Source organism: Betta splendens, chromosome 9 (assembly GCF_900634795.4).
Source record: "Betta splendens chromosome 9, fBetSpl5.4, whole genome shotgun sequence".
Taxonomy (NCBI): Eukaryota; Metazoa; Chordata; class Actinopteri; order Anabantiformes; family Osphronemidae; genus Betta; species Betta splendens.
In genome coordinates, this window is record NC_040889.2 from 28,729,038 (window position 1) to 28,745,058 (window position 16,021).

General features: G+C 51.0%; 1 protein-coding gene across 9 annotated transcripts in view; it reads right to left on the reverse strand.

Moving 5' to 3' along the window:
- Positions 1 to 16,021, reverse strand: part of LOC114861890 (protein unc-13 homolog B-like) — a 57,777-nt gene that overhangs the window by 3,464 nt on the left and 38,292 nt on the right. For 2 of the 9 annotated variants that reach the window (XM_055511149.1, XM_055511157.1), the window contains exons 13-35: positions 14,702 to 14,852; positions 11,743 to 11,811; positions 11,545 to 11,634; positions 11,200 to 11,340; positions 10,831 to 11,093; positions 10,575 to 10,660; positions 10,432 to 10,467; positions 8,944 to 9,070; positions 8,730 to 8,826; positions 7,590 to 7,733; positions 5,637 to 5,714; positions 5,362 to 5,439; positions 4,762 to 4,782; positions 4,456 to 4,494; positions 4,188 to 4,214; positions 4,087 to 4,101; positions 3,966 to 3,995; positions 2,925 to 2,951; positions 1,998 to 2,015; positions 1,473 to 1,499; positions 1,357 to 1,377; positions 1,116 to 1,130; positions 728 to 754 (exon numbers count right to left, since the gene is read on the reverse strand). In XM_055511149.1, the coding sequence (XP_055367124.1) occupies positions 728 to 754; positions 1,116 to 1,130; positions 1,357 to 1,377; positions 1,473 to 1,499; positions 1,998 to 2,015; positions 2,925 to 2,951; positions 3,966 to 3,995; positions 4,087 to 4,101; positions 4,188 to 4,214; positions 4,456 to 4,494; positions 4,762 to 4,782; positions 5,362 to 5,439; positions 5,637 to 5,714; positions 7,590 to 7,733; positions 8,730 to 8,826; positions 8,944 to 9,070; positions 10,432 to 10,467; positions 10,575 to 10,660; positions 10,831 to 11,093; positions 11,200 to 11,340; positions 11,545 to 11,634; positions 11,743 to 11,811; positions 14,702 to 14,852 (1,627 nt within the window). The remainder of the gene's footprint in view (positions 1 to 727; positions 755 to 1,115; positions 1,131 to 1,356; positions 1,378 to 1,472; positions 1,500 to 1,997; positions 2,016 to 2,924; positions 2,952 to 3,965; positions 3,996 to 4,086; positions 4,102 to 4,187; positions 4,215 to 4,455; positions 4,495 to 4,761; positions 4,783 to 5,361; positions 5,440 to 5,636; positions 5,715 to 7,589; positions 7,734 to 8,729; positions 8,827 to 8,943; positions 9,071 to 10,431; positions 10,468 to 10,574; positions 10,661 to 10,830; positions 11,094 to 11,199; positions 11,341 to 11,544; positions 11,635 to 11,742; positions 11,812 to 14,701; positions 14,853 to 16,021) is intronic. The other 7 variants (XM_055511150.1, XM_055511152.1, XM_055511151.1 and 4 more) reach the window with 7 other exon arrangements.

Consider the following 16,021-nt stretch of genomic DNA (forward strand, 5'->3'; position numbering starts at 1 on the left):
TAAGGTCTAATGAAGCAGCATATCTGAGGTGTCAGTAACATCTAACTTCACATTTTCTTTGGAATCAGAGAGACGCAGTGACTCAATGCTGATGCTTGATAAAAAAGAAAACAAAAACTATTCTGCAAATAGGAAAAATGGAAACTGAGAAGTTGTTAAAGACAATCAGTCCAGCTGTGCATCAGTGCTGTTCAATGCCAGTGACGACGGGTACACGAGGCTAAAGCACAACATGTGACATCCACCAAAGCCAGCACTTTAAATAAGACGTTCTGGGCCTCAGCTATTAAATGCTACGGTCCATGGGCGATTACGAGATAAGAGACTGTTGGTGTCGCCACAACCAGTGTGCTCTGGTCTGAATCCAATGAGGTCACAGCTGCGTTTATGAGCCCGGCCGGCGCCAAATGGAAGACGTCTTTATGGGCATTTTCAGGGTGAGAGTTCACTTCAGCGGATGTGAGTCCTTGAGAGAGGACGAACGTGAAAAAGAGCTGCTGAAGTCTGGTCCTTGAAGGCATCTCAGAAAAATCTACAGCAAAACCACCAGCGCTCGACCAAACATTCGCTGACTGGACCAGTTACTGTAAAATCAGGAGCCTATTAAATAATAATATTAAAATTAATATTATTTAATAATACCTGAACCCTGTTCAGCCTTCTCACTGAAACCACAGCCTGGAATTAGAAATGTCCCTTAATGACTCAATCTCTACCACAACTTTACCTTCTTTGTGACCGCCGCGGCTTCAGTCTTCGCAGAAAGACACAGGCAAAAATAAAAGAGGACAAGACACAAAAGTGAAATAAAGACAGAAACTGGAGACAAAATTAAAGGCAACACATGCTATAAATAGAGACGCAGTGTGAGGGTTTGTCTTATTGCCTGGCGGTTTGGGTGACTTTAATAAACGCCTTTTGTTTATTGCCTCTGCTTTAGAAGAAGCGGCAGAAGCGGCGTCACCACCAACAAACGAGCCGGTGCAGCGCTGCTACTCACACACTAATTGGTCGGACTCACACTAAGACAACAGCTGCATCGCACACAGAGTTTAATAGATTCTGATCCACAAAACCTGCCAACTTCATAAAATGCGCTCCTTCAATCAACCAACCTTGTTCACATCCTCCTTTGAGTGGTGAGAAAAACAAAAGCAAATAAACATTAGAACAAACATCCCGTCAGCTCAGTTTGTCTCTGTGTGAATTCTGGCCAGTGTCGAGGGAGGATGGTTGTCTATTGTGTTGCTTCAGGGTAAAATTCGCTCGCTTCACTCAATGTGTGGATCCACCATCAGTCCAGGACAAGCTTCAGCTACACGTATGAGGGTGAATAAGTGGGACTGAACCACCCACCTGTTGGTGCTCGGTTTCCTCCTCGGAGCAAAAAAGAACAGAAATGTTTAAACCACGTCTCTATTCAGCATCTATTGGACAGTGAAGGGGGGGGGGGGGGGGGGGGACCAACCAACCTGCTTCTCTTTGTCTGTCTTTTCAGGCTGCAACGACACAGAGACACACGTTGGAACCATGAACTCAAACACGTGTCAGCGGCTCCAGACTCACGTTAATGAGAACCGTCCCTTTAGTCGACGCCGTCGTTCTGCTGATTTACCCCTCAACCAGTGGAACACCTTCACTAACACACACGTTCTGAACCTCTGATCCTCCACTGATTTGCTCCCTGTGCTTCAGGTGCAGCAGTGCAAAAATAGTTCAAAGGAAAACCTGGAGGCTCTTAATTCTCAGCCTCCTGAAAACCCGACGGTTCACGGTTTCACAGCATCTCGTCTCAGACGATCACGTGCACGTTTGCTTCTACTCGTCACATGACTGTCTGTCGTGGATACGCGTTTGTCCACATGCAAACAATCGTCCACACACTGATACAAGTCCAAACCACTAAAAGGCCTTTTCAGACAGATGAGAAAACAGACAGAACCGGTAATAAATCAGTCAGAATGAAGGAGAACACGAGTGTCCAGTTCTGAGCTCACCTTTTCACTGTGGAGCCTCTAAAAGACACAAGGAACAAAAAAACGAGGACGTTAAAAACAAACACAGGCAGAAAACACACAACATGGACAATGATGAGCAGCTGTGATGATGTGATGCTGTGATGCTGGGATGATGAGCTAACTCCAGCTCCACGACTCTGCAGTGAGCGCTTCTAGCAGCTGACGACTCACAGCATCAGCGTTTACTGACAGGGTCTACTTCACCACGATGCAGAAAAGGATGTGGAGACGGGTTCACAGAAGCACACACACGGACACGCGCACACACACGGACACGCGCACACACACAAGGACACACACATGGACGCACACACACACGGACACACACACACACACACACGCACACACACACACACACGCACACGCACGCACACACACACGCACGCACGGACGCACGCACGCACACACACACACACACACACATGCACGGACGCACGCACGGATGCACGCACGGACGCACGCACGCACGGACGCGCGCACACACACACACACCTGGACACGCACACACACACGGACACGCGCACACACACAAGGACACACACACGGACATGCACACACACACGGACACGCGCACACACACGGACACGCGCACACACACGGACACGCGCACACACACAAGGACACACACACGGACGCACACGGACACGCGCACACACGGACACACAGACATGCGCACACACGCACACACACACGGACACGCACACACACGGACACGCGCACACACACAAGGACACACACACGGACGCACACGGACACGCGCACACACGGACACACGGACATGCGCACACACGCACACACACACGGACACGCACACACACGGACACGCACACACATGGACACGCACACACACGGACAAGCACACACACGGACACGCGCACACACGGTTCTGCTAGAAGCCTGACTGACCTTCTGCTCCTTCTCCTTGTTGTCAACCTGAGGATGGGACACGACAGAAACACTGCATGACGCTGATTTCATTCAGTGCATTTAAAGCATAAATGACTAAATCTAATCACCAAGCGCCAAACAACCAACGTAGAACTGATGATGAAACTTGACCTTTAAGCCCAAATCTACTGTCCATCCGTCACCTTCCAGATCTTCACTATCAAAGCTTGATCGAATAATGAAGCACAAAGCAAAACATCACACGACTAAAGGTCGGACCTGAACGGGTCCCGTTAAGAATTCAGTGTACAGAACAGGACCAACTTTTAAAAGCTCCCTCGTTAACAGGGTTCTTGATTAAGAACAGTGGGGATTCTCTCCACAAATACAACTTCTAAAAACTTCTGAAAAAAGAATAAGTGCAATCAAAACTCTGATGTTTGATTGAAGGTTTCAGCTAATCCACAAAGACGACACAGCACAAAGATCTGCAGATGAACCCCATGGGGCTGATTCAGGGGTCGTGGCTGTTAAACTGACTGGATCTGATCAGCGTGTGCGTGAACAAAGCTGCAGTTATAGCGTTAGCGCTGGGCTTGTGTGTTTTCCAGTTCAAACTGCGTCCTGGTCTACACACACACACACACACACACACACACACACACACACACACACACACACACACACACACACACACACACACACACACACACACACACACACACACACACACACACACACACACACACACTCTGCTTCCTCCTCCACTGACACGCCACAGACCCCCTGCAGCCGCCGGCAGCAGAACCACCCCAAGCCGCTTAATGGCAGCTAAATGCCAGCCTTTCACACGCCATCAGGTTCAGTGATCTGGCAGCAGACTGACGGTGAATGTGTTTGACAGCATGTGGTAGAAGCTCAACGGACGTTCTGGCGTCAGGAACACTGAGACTGAGGAGGACGAAGCTCAACGTGAACCAACCCATTCACGTCAAAGGGGTGATGATAAACAGGAGGCCTATTCCTCTCTACCAACACACAGTCATGCGTCCATCTTACCTCAGATCCCTCTGAGTCTGAGCAGCCAGACTGGAAACACAGCACAAAACAAAGAGTAAAAGACAATGAATAGGATGGAACCAATGAACGTTAAGGAGTGAGCGGAGACGCGCTCGCTCACCTTAGCGTCCTCTGACTGGCAGCCATGACAAGAAGCAAGTTTTAATGAACCCACCGTACAACATAATGAAGTGATTTCATGGTGCTGGTGCATTTACCCACCGTGCCCTCCTCCCCGTCAGACACAGCCTGATGAAAACCAAGACAGTAAAAATGGACTTAACATAAAAACACAGCGATCATGAAAACAAAAACCAAGCTGCAGACGAGAACAAAACTAGAAAACGGCTCAGTTTAGAAAACACGTCACGCTGCCTGACAAAACATGGATTTCACTTCAGTTCTCAATGAGTCTCTTCTTTCGTGTTTGGCAAATTAAAACCAAGCCTTTTTGTTGAGGTTTGAGGTTTTGACAACTGAATCAACCCACCTCCTCCTCACACTCCTCGGGTTCCTCTTCGTTTTCAAGCTTTGAGAAGAAGCAGGAAAAAACATGGTGTAAATAAAAAAAGTACATGCATTAAAAGTCAGCAAATGAATCCTGGGAGTCTAAGGAGGAGGAGGAGGAGGAGGAGGAGGAGGGAGGGTCCTACTTGATCTCCTGCTTAAGAGTAAACTCTGGGATCAACTTAAAAATAGAAACATTTGACAGCTTGAGCTTCAAGTTGTTGTTTATTTTTAATGCTCAAGGAGCAACAGGGGGATGAGAAATGAGGGCAAAGGAAGCCAGACGTACCCTCTGCTCCTCAGCAGTCATCTGTAGAGAAACACACACCTTCAGCATCAAAGAGGCGCTCGTAACAGGTCAGAAATGCGACGCATATATTAGGAAAGGTGTTATTTAACAAGAATAACAGGGAATTCCCATCAATCAAACACAAACATTTGCACATGCTTTCTCCAGGTTCTGGTTAAATACTACACCGACAGCAAGATGCCAACACTTCACACTGTCACAACAAAATAAACCTGGATTCAAACCAGCGCTCTGCAGCTAAATGCACATGAAGTCAGAAAAGACGAGGAAAATACCAAACCCGGCAGGTGAAACGCAAGAGGTCCATAAAAACCTGCCGTTTCAGCCCAGAACACACTGTTCCAACCAGGGAGCAGAGTCTGTAGGAGCCACGATACCAACACGGATGGACCGTCTCACACAAAGCGGAAGCTGATGACGCAGAGTCTGTTTGCGCTGCACTCACAGCAGTTTAAGTTGGGACGTGTGACCCTTTGACCTTGAGGCGCCCGTCCCCCAGTGGTGCATGATGGGAAACGTCACGCTCCCGGGTCTCGGTGGCGGTTGATTAAAAAGGGCTGGAGCGGAACGAGCACTCACCTGTTTGGCTCCCATCGATTCAAACATCTTCTCCAACAGGACCCTCATCTGCTGGATGTTGTTCATCAGTACGCAGGGCTGCAGAGAAGAAGAAGTCATCAGAGGAGAGGAACCAACAACAACAAACAAGAGCCAAGAGTCAAAGCAGGAGAAGAAAGTGGCAGCGAGCAAAGATGAAAGAGCAGAAAACAACAGGTACAGAGTGAGAGAAGTGGACGGAAAGAGCTGAAAGATTCATCTGCTCCACAGACGCCGTCAGAGACGGCTGTACTCACGATCTTCTCCTTCTCGCAGTAGGAGGGGAAGCTCCTGGACAGCAGGCCACAGTACTGCAGCAGCACCTTGGTGATGGTCTGTCCAAAGGAGACAACAGGCGACAGCGTGAGCGCTCAACAAGAGGCCGCAGCTCGTTTCTGTTGGCTTCACAAACATAAACACGCTTCAGGCGCCTAACTTCCAGTACACACGCTGGGGTCCACACACGTAACAGAGTCTGTCTGTAATTGTGAACTGTGACTGTGAACCCTGCGACTGTGAACCCTGCGACTGTGAACCCTGCGACTGTGAACCCTGCGACTGTGAACCCTGCGACTGTGACTGTGAACCCTGCGACTGTGAACCTTGCGACTGTGAACCCTGCGACTGTGAACCCTGCGACTGTGAACCCTGCGACTGTGAACCCTGCGACTGTGAACCCTGTGACTGTGAACCCTGTGACTGTGACAGTGAACCCTGTGACTGTGAACCCTGTGACTGTGACTGTGAACCCTGCGACTGTGAACCCTGCGACTGTGACTGTGAACCTTGCGACTGTGAACCCTGCGACTGTGAACCCTGCGACTGTGAACCCTGCGACTGTGAACCCTGCGACTGTGAACCCTGTGACTGTGACTGTGACCCCTGTGACTGTGAACCCTGTGACTGTGAACCCTGTGACTGTGAACCCTGTGACAGTGAACCCTGTGACTGTGAACCCTGTGACTGTGACTGTGAACCCTGCGACTGTGAACCCTGTGACTGTGACTGTGAACCCTGCGACTGTGAACCCTGCGACTGTGAACCCTGCGACTGTGAACCCTGCGACTGTGAACCCTGCGACTGTGAACCCTGTGACTGTGACTGTGAACCCTGCGACTGTGAACCCTGCGACTGTGAACCCTGCGACTGTGAACCCTGCGACTGTGAACCCTGCGACTGTGAACCCTGCGACTGTGAACCCTGCGACTGTGAACCCTGCGACTGTGAACCCTGTGACTGTGAACCCTGTGACTGTGACAGTGAACCCTGCGACAGTGAACCCTGCGACTGTGACAGTGAACCCTGCGACTGTGACAGTGAACCCTGCGACTGTGAACCCTGCGACTGTGAACCCTGCGACTGTGAACCCTGCGACTGTGAACCCTGCGACTGTGAACCCTGCGACTGTGAACCCTGCGACTGTGAACCCTGCGACTGTGAACCCTGCGACTGTGAACCCTGCGACTGTGACTGTAAACCTTGTGACTGTGACTGTGAACCCTGCGACTGTGAACCCTGCGACTGTGAACCCTGCGACTGTGAACCCTGCGACTGTGAAGCGGGACGACCCGGTTTCGCTGCTGAACGCGAACACCATGACAGTCGCTCGGAGCAGCAGCTCCGTCTGTAGCTGCCACAGGCTGAACCACTGCTTCACCTTGCTTGTTCTGACACCTGCTACAACCGGCCCACAAAGTGTGGAATAACATCTGTTAAACATCTGCCAGATGAGGGAGTGATGAATCAATAATAATGCAGATTGTTCCTGGAAAGAGCCTGACGCCGCACTGAGGACGCAGATGCAAACGCGTCCATACATCAGAGGAGGACAGGACTCAGAGGGATGAAAAGGATGAAGGTGGGGCCGGACCGCTCAAGAGTGATGGCTTCTGTTGGCCGTTCTTTGTTTAACGAGGCCGCATCGATCGAGCCGTCGCACCGCACACACAGAGGCCTGTTAGCTTTAATGGCTCGGCCTAAAAGCAGCCGCCTCAAATTAAATTTGAAGGGAAAAAATGATAAAAGGCTCAATTAGGAATTAGCTCAGCGTGTACTTAAAGCTCTGGACATGACTCATGATTAAAGGCTGGAGCCGGAGGAATGCTTGGACTCCCTCTGCACAGTGACGCCAGCGCTGCTACTGCTGCTGCTGCTGCTGCTGGTGCTGGTGCTGGTGGTGGTGGTGGTGATGGTGATGTTCGGCGCCTCACCTTGGCGAAGCGGCGGTTGTAGTGGGCCACCACTGCCGGGTCGGGGCAGTCCAGCTTCCGGATGATTTCAAAGCTCTGGTTGAGCTGGGTGAAGATGTCGACCACGGAGCTGGAGAACAGGGCGTGCTCGGACGTCTGCTGGAACTGCACACAGAGGTGGGCTCATGTTACGGTCTTTGTGTGGAAGCTGACTGGATGTGGCTGCACCAGCCCCACGTTCAGTCCAACGGCTCCGATGGAGACACAGACCAGAGCCTGAGGGGTCGTTGGACTGGGACCTGCTGAACTCACAGCTGGAGCCCGTCCGTCGCCTGGAGCAGGCACAGCAGGGGGTCACAGAGAGCGACTTCAGGGCCTCATACGCTCACATTCGTTTGCCTCTAAACTCTGCAGGTACAGTATCTGAAAGCTGAGAAGCACAGCAGCTTCTACGACGGCCAATCACGTGCAGCCGCTTGTCCATCGCCCTGTTTATCTGGACTTCACCCGCATCGATCGACCCAAGGTTTGTCGACAAAAGGCCACGAGACTAAATTCATCCTTCACTCTAGATGTGCTACAGAAAGGTGTGTGTGTGTGTGTGTGTGTGTGTGTGTGTGTGTGTGTGTGTGTGTGTGTGTGTGTGTGTGTGTGTGTGTGTGTTTCCGATTCCCTGTGTTTGTTTTGTCGATCCACTACTAATTGACAGCGGTGGAGGTGTTGCCAAGTAACGGTGCACCAGAGAAGCAGGGAGTGTCTGACCCAGCGTCTCACTCTCTCACTCTCTCACCCAGCGTCTCACTCTCTCACCCAGTGGCTCACTCATTCACCCAGCGTCTCACCCTTCATCTCACCCAGCGTCTTACCCAGCATCTCACTCTCTCACCCAGCGTCTCACCCTTCGTCTCACTCTCTCACCCAGCGTCTCACCCAGTGGCTCACTCATTCACCCAGCGTCTCACCCAGCGTCTCACCCAGCGTCTCACTCTCTCACCCAGCGTCTCACCCTTCGTCTCACTCTCTCACCCAGCGTCTCACCCAGTGGCTCACTCATTCACCCAGCGTCTTACCCAGCGTCTCACTCTCTCACCCAGCATCTCACCCTTCGTCTCACTCATTTACCCAGCGTCTCACCCAGCGGCTCCCGCCGCCTTCACTCACCCCTTCTCTCCTGTCTCTCTCCAGGGCTCCGTGCATGAACTCCATGGACACCTCCTCGTTCTCCGCCAGCCAGGCAAGGACGAACTGGAGGAACCACCTGACAAATGACCACATGAACGCATGACCACATGAACGCATGAACGCATGAACACATGAACGCAGACTGAGAGCCTGAGCCTGGAGACGCTGGAGGTGCTGCGTGTGTGCGTCTTACGCTGGGTACTCAGCCACGGTGTCGGCGAAAGCAGGCAGATCCTTCACGTACTCGTTGTAAAGCCACTTGACCTTGAAGTGCAGGTTCATGTAGTCTGCAGACTTGCACAGCTTGTGCTTCTCGTGCTCTGTCCAAATAAAAGCACTGGGAAAGTCAGTGCATTGGTTTTTGCGTGGATTTCAGACACTCACGCCATTCAAACTCTCTGATGTGATAAGAGATGGAAGTTGATGTGCTGTTTATTGCGTATTATAGGTTGTGGATGGAGTCTTAGACTCACTGTGGCCGACATCAATGTTGAAAGGAAGCTTTAACTAGTGTGAAACCTTCCTGCTGTGGAGAAACGCGCCTGCAGTAATGTTCAACGCGTCGATGGTGCTGAGACTCTGACTCCCATCAAAATCCTGTCACACTTGTTTGTGCTACATAACTCAATAAATAAAGAATGAAGGGGTACGAGTGAGGAGACAAAGCCCACATCCCTGCGCTGCTCCCGCTTTCTATTCCAATTATCAGTGACTTCAGTAAAGCAGAATCCGATGGGTCCTCACCTGTAACACTGCTGTGGAGAAGAGAAGACAGAGGCTTCTACTCTATCAACAAGAACAACACAAAGCTCCACCTAGGAACTGGCACTGACACGCACGCACGCATGCACACGCACACGCACACGCGCACACGCACACACACGCACACGCACACACACACACACACACACACACACACACACACACACACACACACACACACACACACACACACACACACACACACACACACACACACACACACTCTTACCAGTGTAGAAATCAACCATGCGCATGCGAAATGTGGTGGGAGCTGCGATGGCAACAGAATGAATATGACAGAGAAAAAACAAAACACGGTGCAGGAGACATGTCAGTAATTTCAAATCTGCTCCGTGTGACTGTGGACTAAAGGAGACGCACGGTTCCACTAAGAGTGATCTCAGCCGATCATCTGATCTACCGACAGCACACGGGCTTTAAACTGGGATCAGGCCTCTAAGTGAGATGTGAGACACAGTCAGGAAACAGAGACACTCACTGACCTGAATAATCACATGTACAGCACACGTCCACGCACTTCACAAGCTGCTACGAAGCCTAAAGGCTGAGGACAAGAAGGACGACATCTGCCAACACTGAACGAGTGGTCAGAGACAGACCAACACTGAACGAGTGGTCAGAGACAGACAGACTAACGCTAAACGTGTGGTCAGATAGAGACAGACCAACACTGAACGAGTGGTCAGATAGAGACAGACTAACATTAAACGTGTGGTCAGATAGAGAAAGACTGCAGAAGAAAAATACCTCCAATAAAAAAACACCAATTAGCTCCAATTTAGAAACACAGGTTTTCTGTTCAGTAACAAATACTGTTACTTTCTGCAGCTTTTTGAGGCCGCGCCTCCAACTCTGTGTCTGTGACTGTGTCTCAGCAGCAGCCTCACTGTCAGCTCACCGTGGTTCCAGCGACACTGGTTAGTTTGATCCAAAACTACAGAGAGGATCAGTCAAGCAAAGAGGAAAAGGTGAGTGGAGCGAAGAAGGAGAACACAACTGCAGACTCGCACACAGACGCACAAACACTGCATTCAGCCTCACCCTCCAGGGCGTATTTCATGTCCTGAGAGAACAGCGTCCACATGACCTCAGCGCTGACTTTACCAACGTTTAGCTCCTGAGGAAACCTGACAGGAAGAGGTCAGAGGTCACAAACAGCACCAGTTTGTATCCTGACTCTACAGAGCAGAAGGAGAATGTAACAGACTGTATGTTTTCTAAGTTAAATATTTTCAAAGTCTACATTTTTTGATTTTTGCTTCACGTCATATTTCGTGTGAAGTGACTGAGCACTGACTGGTTAATGATGGGAGTGTATGAGTTCCGGTCCTCCTCGATGATGGAAACGATCAGAGTGATGAGTTTGGGCCAGAACTCCAGATTCTGGATGCTCGGGCCCTGCTCCTCAGGCTGGTTCTCCTCTTTCTTCTCCTGCTCCTCTTCCTCCTCCTCCTCCTCTTCCTCCTCCTCCTCCAACTCTTCCTCCTCCTCTTCTTCTTTGTCTCCCTCCTCACCTTCAGCTTTTTCCTTCTTTTTCTTCTTCTTCTTCTCTGGCTTTGGCTGCAAGTGAAAACTCATAAGTAAATGACAGTCAAATAACGAAATAAGGAGGAGAAATGGTTCTGACAGGTGCAGATTGCGGAACCAAAGACGGGACGCAGCTCACCGGCTGGGCGGCCGGCTGGAACTGGCGGTTGAAGAGCTCCAGGCAGTTGTTGAAGATGTACTCGTAGGTGGAGTTCAGACAGGCCTTGACGCAGTCCCGCACCACGTTGGCAGCTCGGGGGGGACTCTGCAGCTCCAGAACCTGCACAGCGACACGCATCGCACAAGCCAACACACTCAAACACACGCTCCTCGGAAAAAGGACGCTTTTTCCCCAAGGACACGTCAAATGGAAAAATACAGCAATAATTGGAGCAATGGAGTCTAAACGTGAGACGGAACAAAAGAAGGTTTTCGTGTGAGCCAACGACTGAACGCAAACCATTCACAACAATTGAACTCCTACCTTCATCCTGAAGAACGTGATGCTGGTGAGCAGGTCCACCGTGGACTTGAGGTCGTGCAGACGAGCCTTGTTGCTGGCCGGGAAGTTGTTCTGCAGAGAAGCCACGACAGACAGAGCAGCAGATCAACGTCCTGCACCAGGTGCCGATGAGACTCTGACCCCCACAGCTGAGTCACTGCAGCTACAGACCAGACTCACTCTGTACATGGAGAGATCGATGCGCAGCGAGTTGTGCAGCTGATCCAGGAGCTTCACAAAACGATCCCTCTGTTGGACACAGAAAAGGAGACGTGGCGTTGAGTCTGTCGCTGTCTGAACCCCACGAAGACGAGCAGCGTGAGGAAGATGAGGAGGGAAAGGAGCACGCGGGGCAAAGGTCGCCATCAAATACACCACAATACACAGTCTACAGCGGAGCTCCCTCCTCCATGATGTTAAAATGAACACACATTAATGTACAAGACACAAGTCTCATGTCAAAAGTCTCGTTTGTCCTCGATAAACCTTTCACAAACTGTTCTGTTCTCATTGTGACGGACTGAGGGAACCTGCTGTTATTTGACATCTTCACAGTTCAAACCTTAAGGCGCCGTTGGTTGAGTAGAGAACACAAGGCGCTGCTCCACCTTTACCTTTACAGAATGTGCTAAAGAAGCAAAAGGTCTGATTGTACGGCCGCAAAAACCCACAGGAGCAAATCCTGTGTCTGCAGAGGCAGTGCTTCTGTAGAACCTGCCCTCAATTACACACATTTGGAGCCATGACTCATAAAAATATACCCAGAAATGTCTGATGCTGCATCACAGGAGCCGTGTCTCCACTGATGCCTCACGTTTTAGCCAAGAAACATCCCGGCGTTGGGAGAGAGAGACGTCACGACACGAGGAGGAGGAGATAAAGTTTTGTCCAACAGTGAAAACGAGGGGGAAGAAGAAAGAAAACGATTCCTCACAGCACAAAAACACACGCAGCCAAAGCAACCGCCGCTGAAAGCTTCCTGTTGGAAAGGACTTCCCCTCCTCTTCGTCTCTGCATGAAAGCGCTGGCATCCATCCGTCACCAGCACTAAACGCCAAACCCTAATCAGGCACCGGGGAGTCCTCGCGTGTTTGTCGACGGAGGCAGGAGCCGGCGCTCATTATGTAAGAGACTGCAGCGGCACCGCACTTTGTGAGCGCAGGCCAGTTGGTTCGGTTGGACAGAAGATGAAGGAGGTGGACGTCCCCGAACCGACCGGCACAGGAGGCAAACGCTCAGTACGAGCGGCACCGCTGCTTAAACTCTGCTGCTGATCAGAGACCAGCGGAGCCGTCGCGTCCAGGAGCCGCAGGCGGCACGTTAATGAATGCAACCAGGGCTTCATTTACCAATATTATCCAAGTAGGTGCAATTACGACTTTATTATTTAGCTTTTTACTTTTTATGAACATGGACACACACGACCAGATCCTTCCTTCAGTGTAAAACCAAGTCTTCACCTCATTCTTCAAACAGCACTTTGAAGAAGTCAGTGGTGAAAGAAAAAGTGCTTCTTGTGCCCACACACACAGAGTCACACACACACACACACACACACACACACACACACACACACACACACACACACACACACACACACACACACACACACACACACACACACACACACAGAGTCACACACACACACCACACACACACACACACACACACACACACAGAGTCAACACAACACACACACACACACACACACACACACACACACACACACACACACACACACACAGAGTCACACACACACACACACACACACACACACACACACACACACACACACACACACACACAGAGTCACACACACACACACACACACACACACACACACACACACACACACACACACACACACACACACACACACACACACACACACACACACACACACACACACACACACACACACACACAAGCCTAACAACTGCGCTCTGGCCTGTACAGAGATAACAAACCTCCACCGTGTCCTTCCCGAGGGCAGTGGTTCCCATCTCTCCTGAACTCCACTCCACTCCACTCGTGACCTTGTGACCTCCACGCGCTGAGGGGAAGGTGACTCCTCTTCAACATCCTGCAGGTGATGCCATTAGTGCTACTAATCAGCTGGGAGCTGAACCTTTTGGACTATGCTTTTTCATTATAAACCCAATCTGTTCCGATTGTGATTCTGAACTGCTGAGAACAGCTGCGATAATTCACCTGTGGCTGACAACCAGCAGAGAAGGTAGAAAGAACACGAACCAAGACCTGCTGCTCAGTCAGTAACGCGCGGTGGAAACAGATAATTCAGGGAATGTTTGCTCCAACTGGCAAAACTCACTGTTGCTTTCACAGCATCACCTCAGAAACAAGGGAGGTGTGAGATGCTGGCGTGTCTGTAGTCTCCCTTCTCCGGCACCCACAGCGCATACAAACACCCACGCAGCCGAGCAGCACGCCAGGCAATGTCACCAAAGCTGTCAACTAATGACACGAGCCACAAATGAATTATGGAGCAGAAGAGGAGAGGAACCGATCGATATGACGGCAGGAGAGAGGAGACAGAGGCAGCAGGAAAATCAGGCTGGGGGGAAGTTCCACAAAAGAGGAAATCAGCTTATTGCCATGGCAACGGGACACTGAAACAGGCCGAGACAACATTTGAACCAGAGTCCAAGAAGAGGAAGAGGAAACGAAGGAACGCGTGAACAAGGTGTTTGGTCAGGTTTGACTGCAGGAGCGACGCCAGGAGGTAAAAACATCTGCCGCCCGCGTGAAAACACCACGAAGGAACGCGACGCTATAGAGTTGTAAACTGAAAAGATTTAGGAATAAATAACAACGGTTTAAACAGCAGCGCTGAATCAGCAGCTCGACACAAACTTGCTTCAGCTCAGTAAATAACTCCACTAACTGATCCAAATTTACTTATTTATGGCTGTTGCTTCTCCAGACATGACGTTTAATGCATTAACATGCTCAAGTTGCCCACTTCAGCCGCTGCGACAGCAGCTTCGGAGTCACAGCCAGAACCGGCTGCCTGGCGCCAGTCAGCGCGGCCGTGATCACACACCCAGGAGCTTCACAGCGTCTACAGAGGTCCCACGTCATCACACCAGGCATAAGGGTAGTAACTGTGGCCACGTACCCCAAAGTTGGAGGCTGCAAACCTCGCTGGAGCGGAGACGTTGGTGGAGGCCGTGGGGTGGGCGTAGAACGCATTGATGTTGGCGAGCAGCGTGCTCATCACTGCTGGAATCCCAGACAGCATGTACTTAGAGGACAGGCAGGAGAAGTGGCTGATGTGGAGAAGAAAAGAAGCACATTTAGACAAGAAAGCGGCAGCTGTAACAGAGAAGAAAGAAGAACGGCGGCAGATAAAGCGGTCGGAGACAGTGGGAAGGACATGAGGAGGTCAGAGAAAGGTCAGAAGGAGGATGAAATAAGGGAGAGGAGGAGGGAGAGGTTGGACATGATCAGAGGAGAAAGCAGTAATTCAATGAAGGAAGGAAGGAAGGAAGAAATGGAGGGAGGGAGGGAGGGGAGGGAGGGCGGGGAGGAAGAGAGGAAGGAAGGAAGGAAGGAAGGAAGGAGGAGAGGAAGGAATCGGAGGGAGGGAGGGGAGGAAGAGAGGAAGAGAGGAAGGAAGGAAGGAAGGGAAGGCAAGGAAACTGAGAAAGGAGGCCAGAGATAGCGAAGGAGGGAGCACGAGAAGCGAATGCGAGAGAAAGACTCGGCGGAGGGTAGGAGCAGTACGGAAAGGAAGATGGAAGGTAAGGAAGGAAGAGAAGGCCAAGGAGGAAGGACAGGATAGGAAGGAGCGATGAGGGACCCCAGGAGTAGGAAACGGAATGGAAGGAGCGGGAGGGAGAAGGGAGGGAGCGGATGGGCGGGAGTGAGCTCGTAGGGGCAGGAAAACGAGAGGAAGAGAAAGGAAAGAGAACGGAAAGGCAACAGAAGGAGGAGAGAGAAGGAAGGGAGGGAGGAGGGCGAGAAGAGGAGGAGAGAAGGAAGGAAGATGAAGGAAGGAAGGAAGGAAAGGAAGGACGAAGCGAAGCGAGGGAGCGGGAGACGAGCAGGAAAGGAATCGAAGATAGAGAAGGAAGAGAAGGAAGAAGCAGAAGGAAGGACAGGAAGGAAGCGTCACAGGAAGGAAGAGACGCGAAGGAATGGAAGGGAGGCAGAAGAAGGGAGGAGAGAGGAAGGAAGGCATCAGGAAAGAAGAGAGGAATGCGAAGGCAAGAGAGCTAGACGTCCGTAGTGCAAAGGAAGGAGGAGAGCGAAGAGAATAGGAGAGCAGACGGGCAGGGCACGGAGGGAGGAGAGAGGAAAGAAGGAGAGATGAAGAAGCCGCAGGAGAGGAAGAGAATGAGAGGAGGAGGGTAGGGGATAGGAAGAGAGGCAAGAGAGAAGAGATAGGAAGGACATCCGCGCTTGCTCTAATTCTCGCCTTCCCCCCCCATTCCCC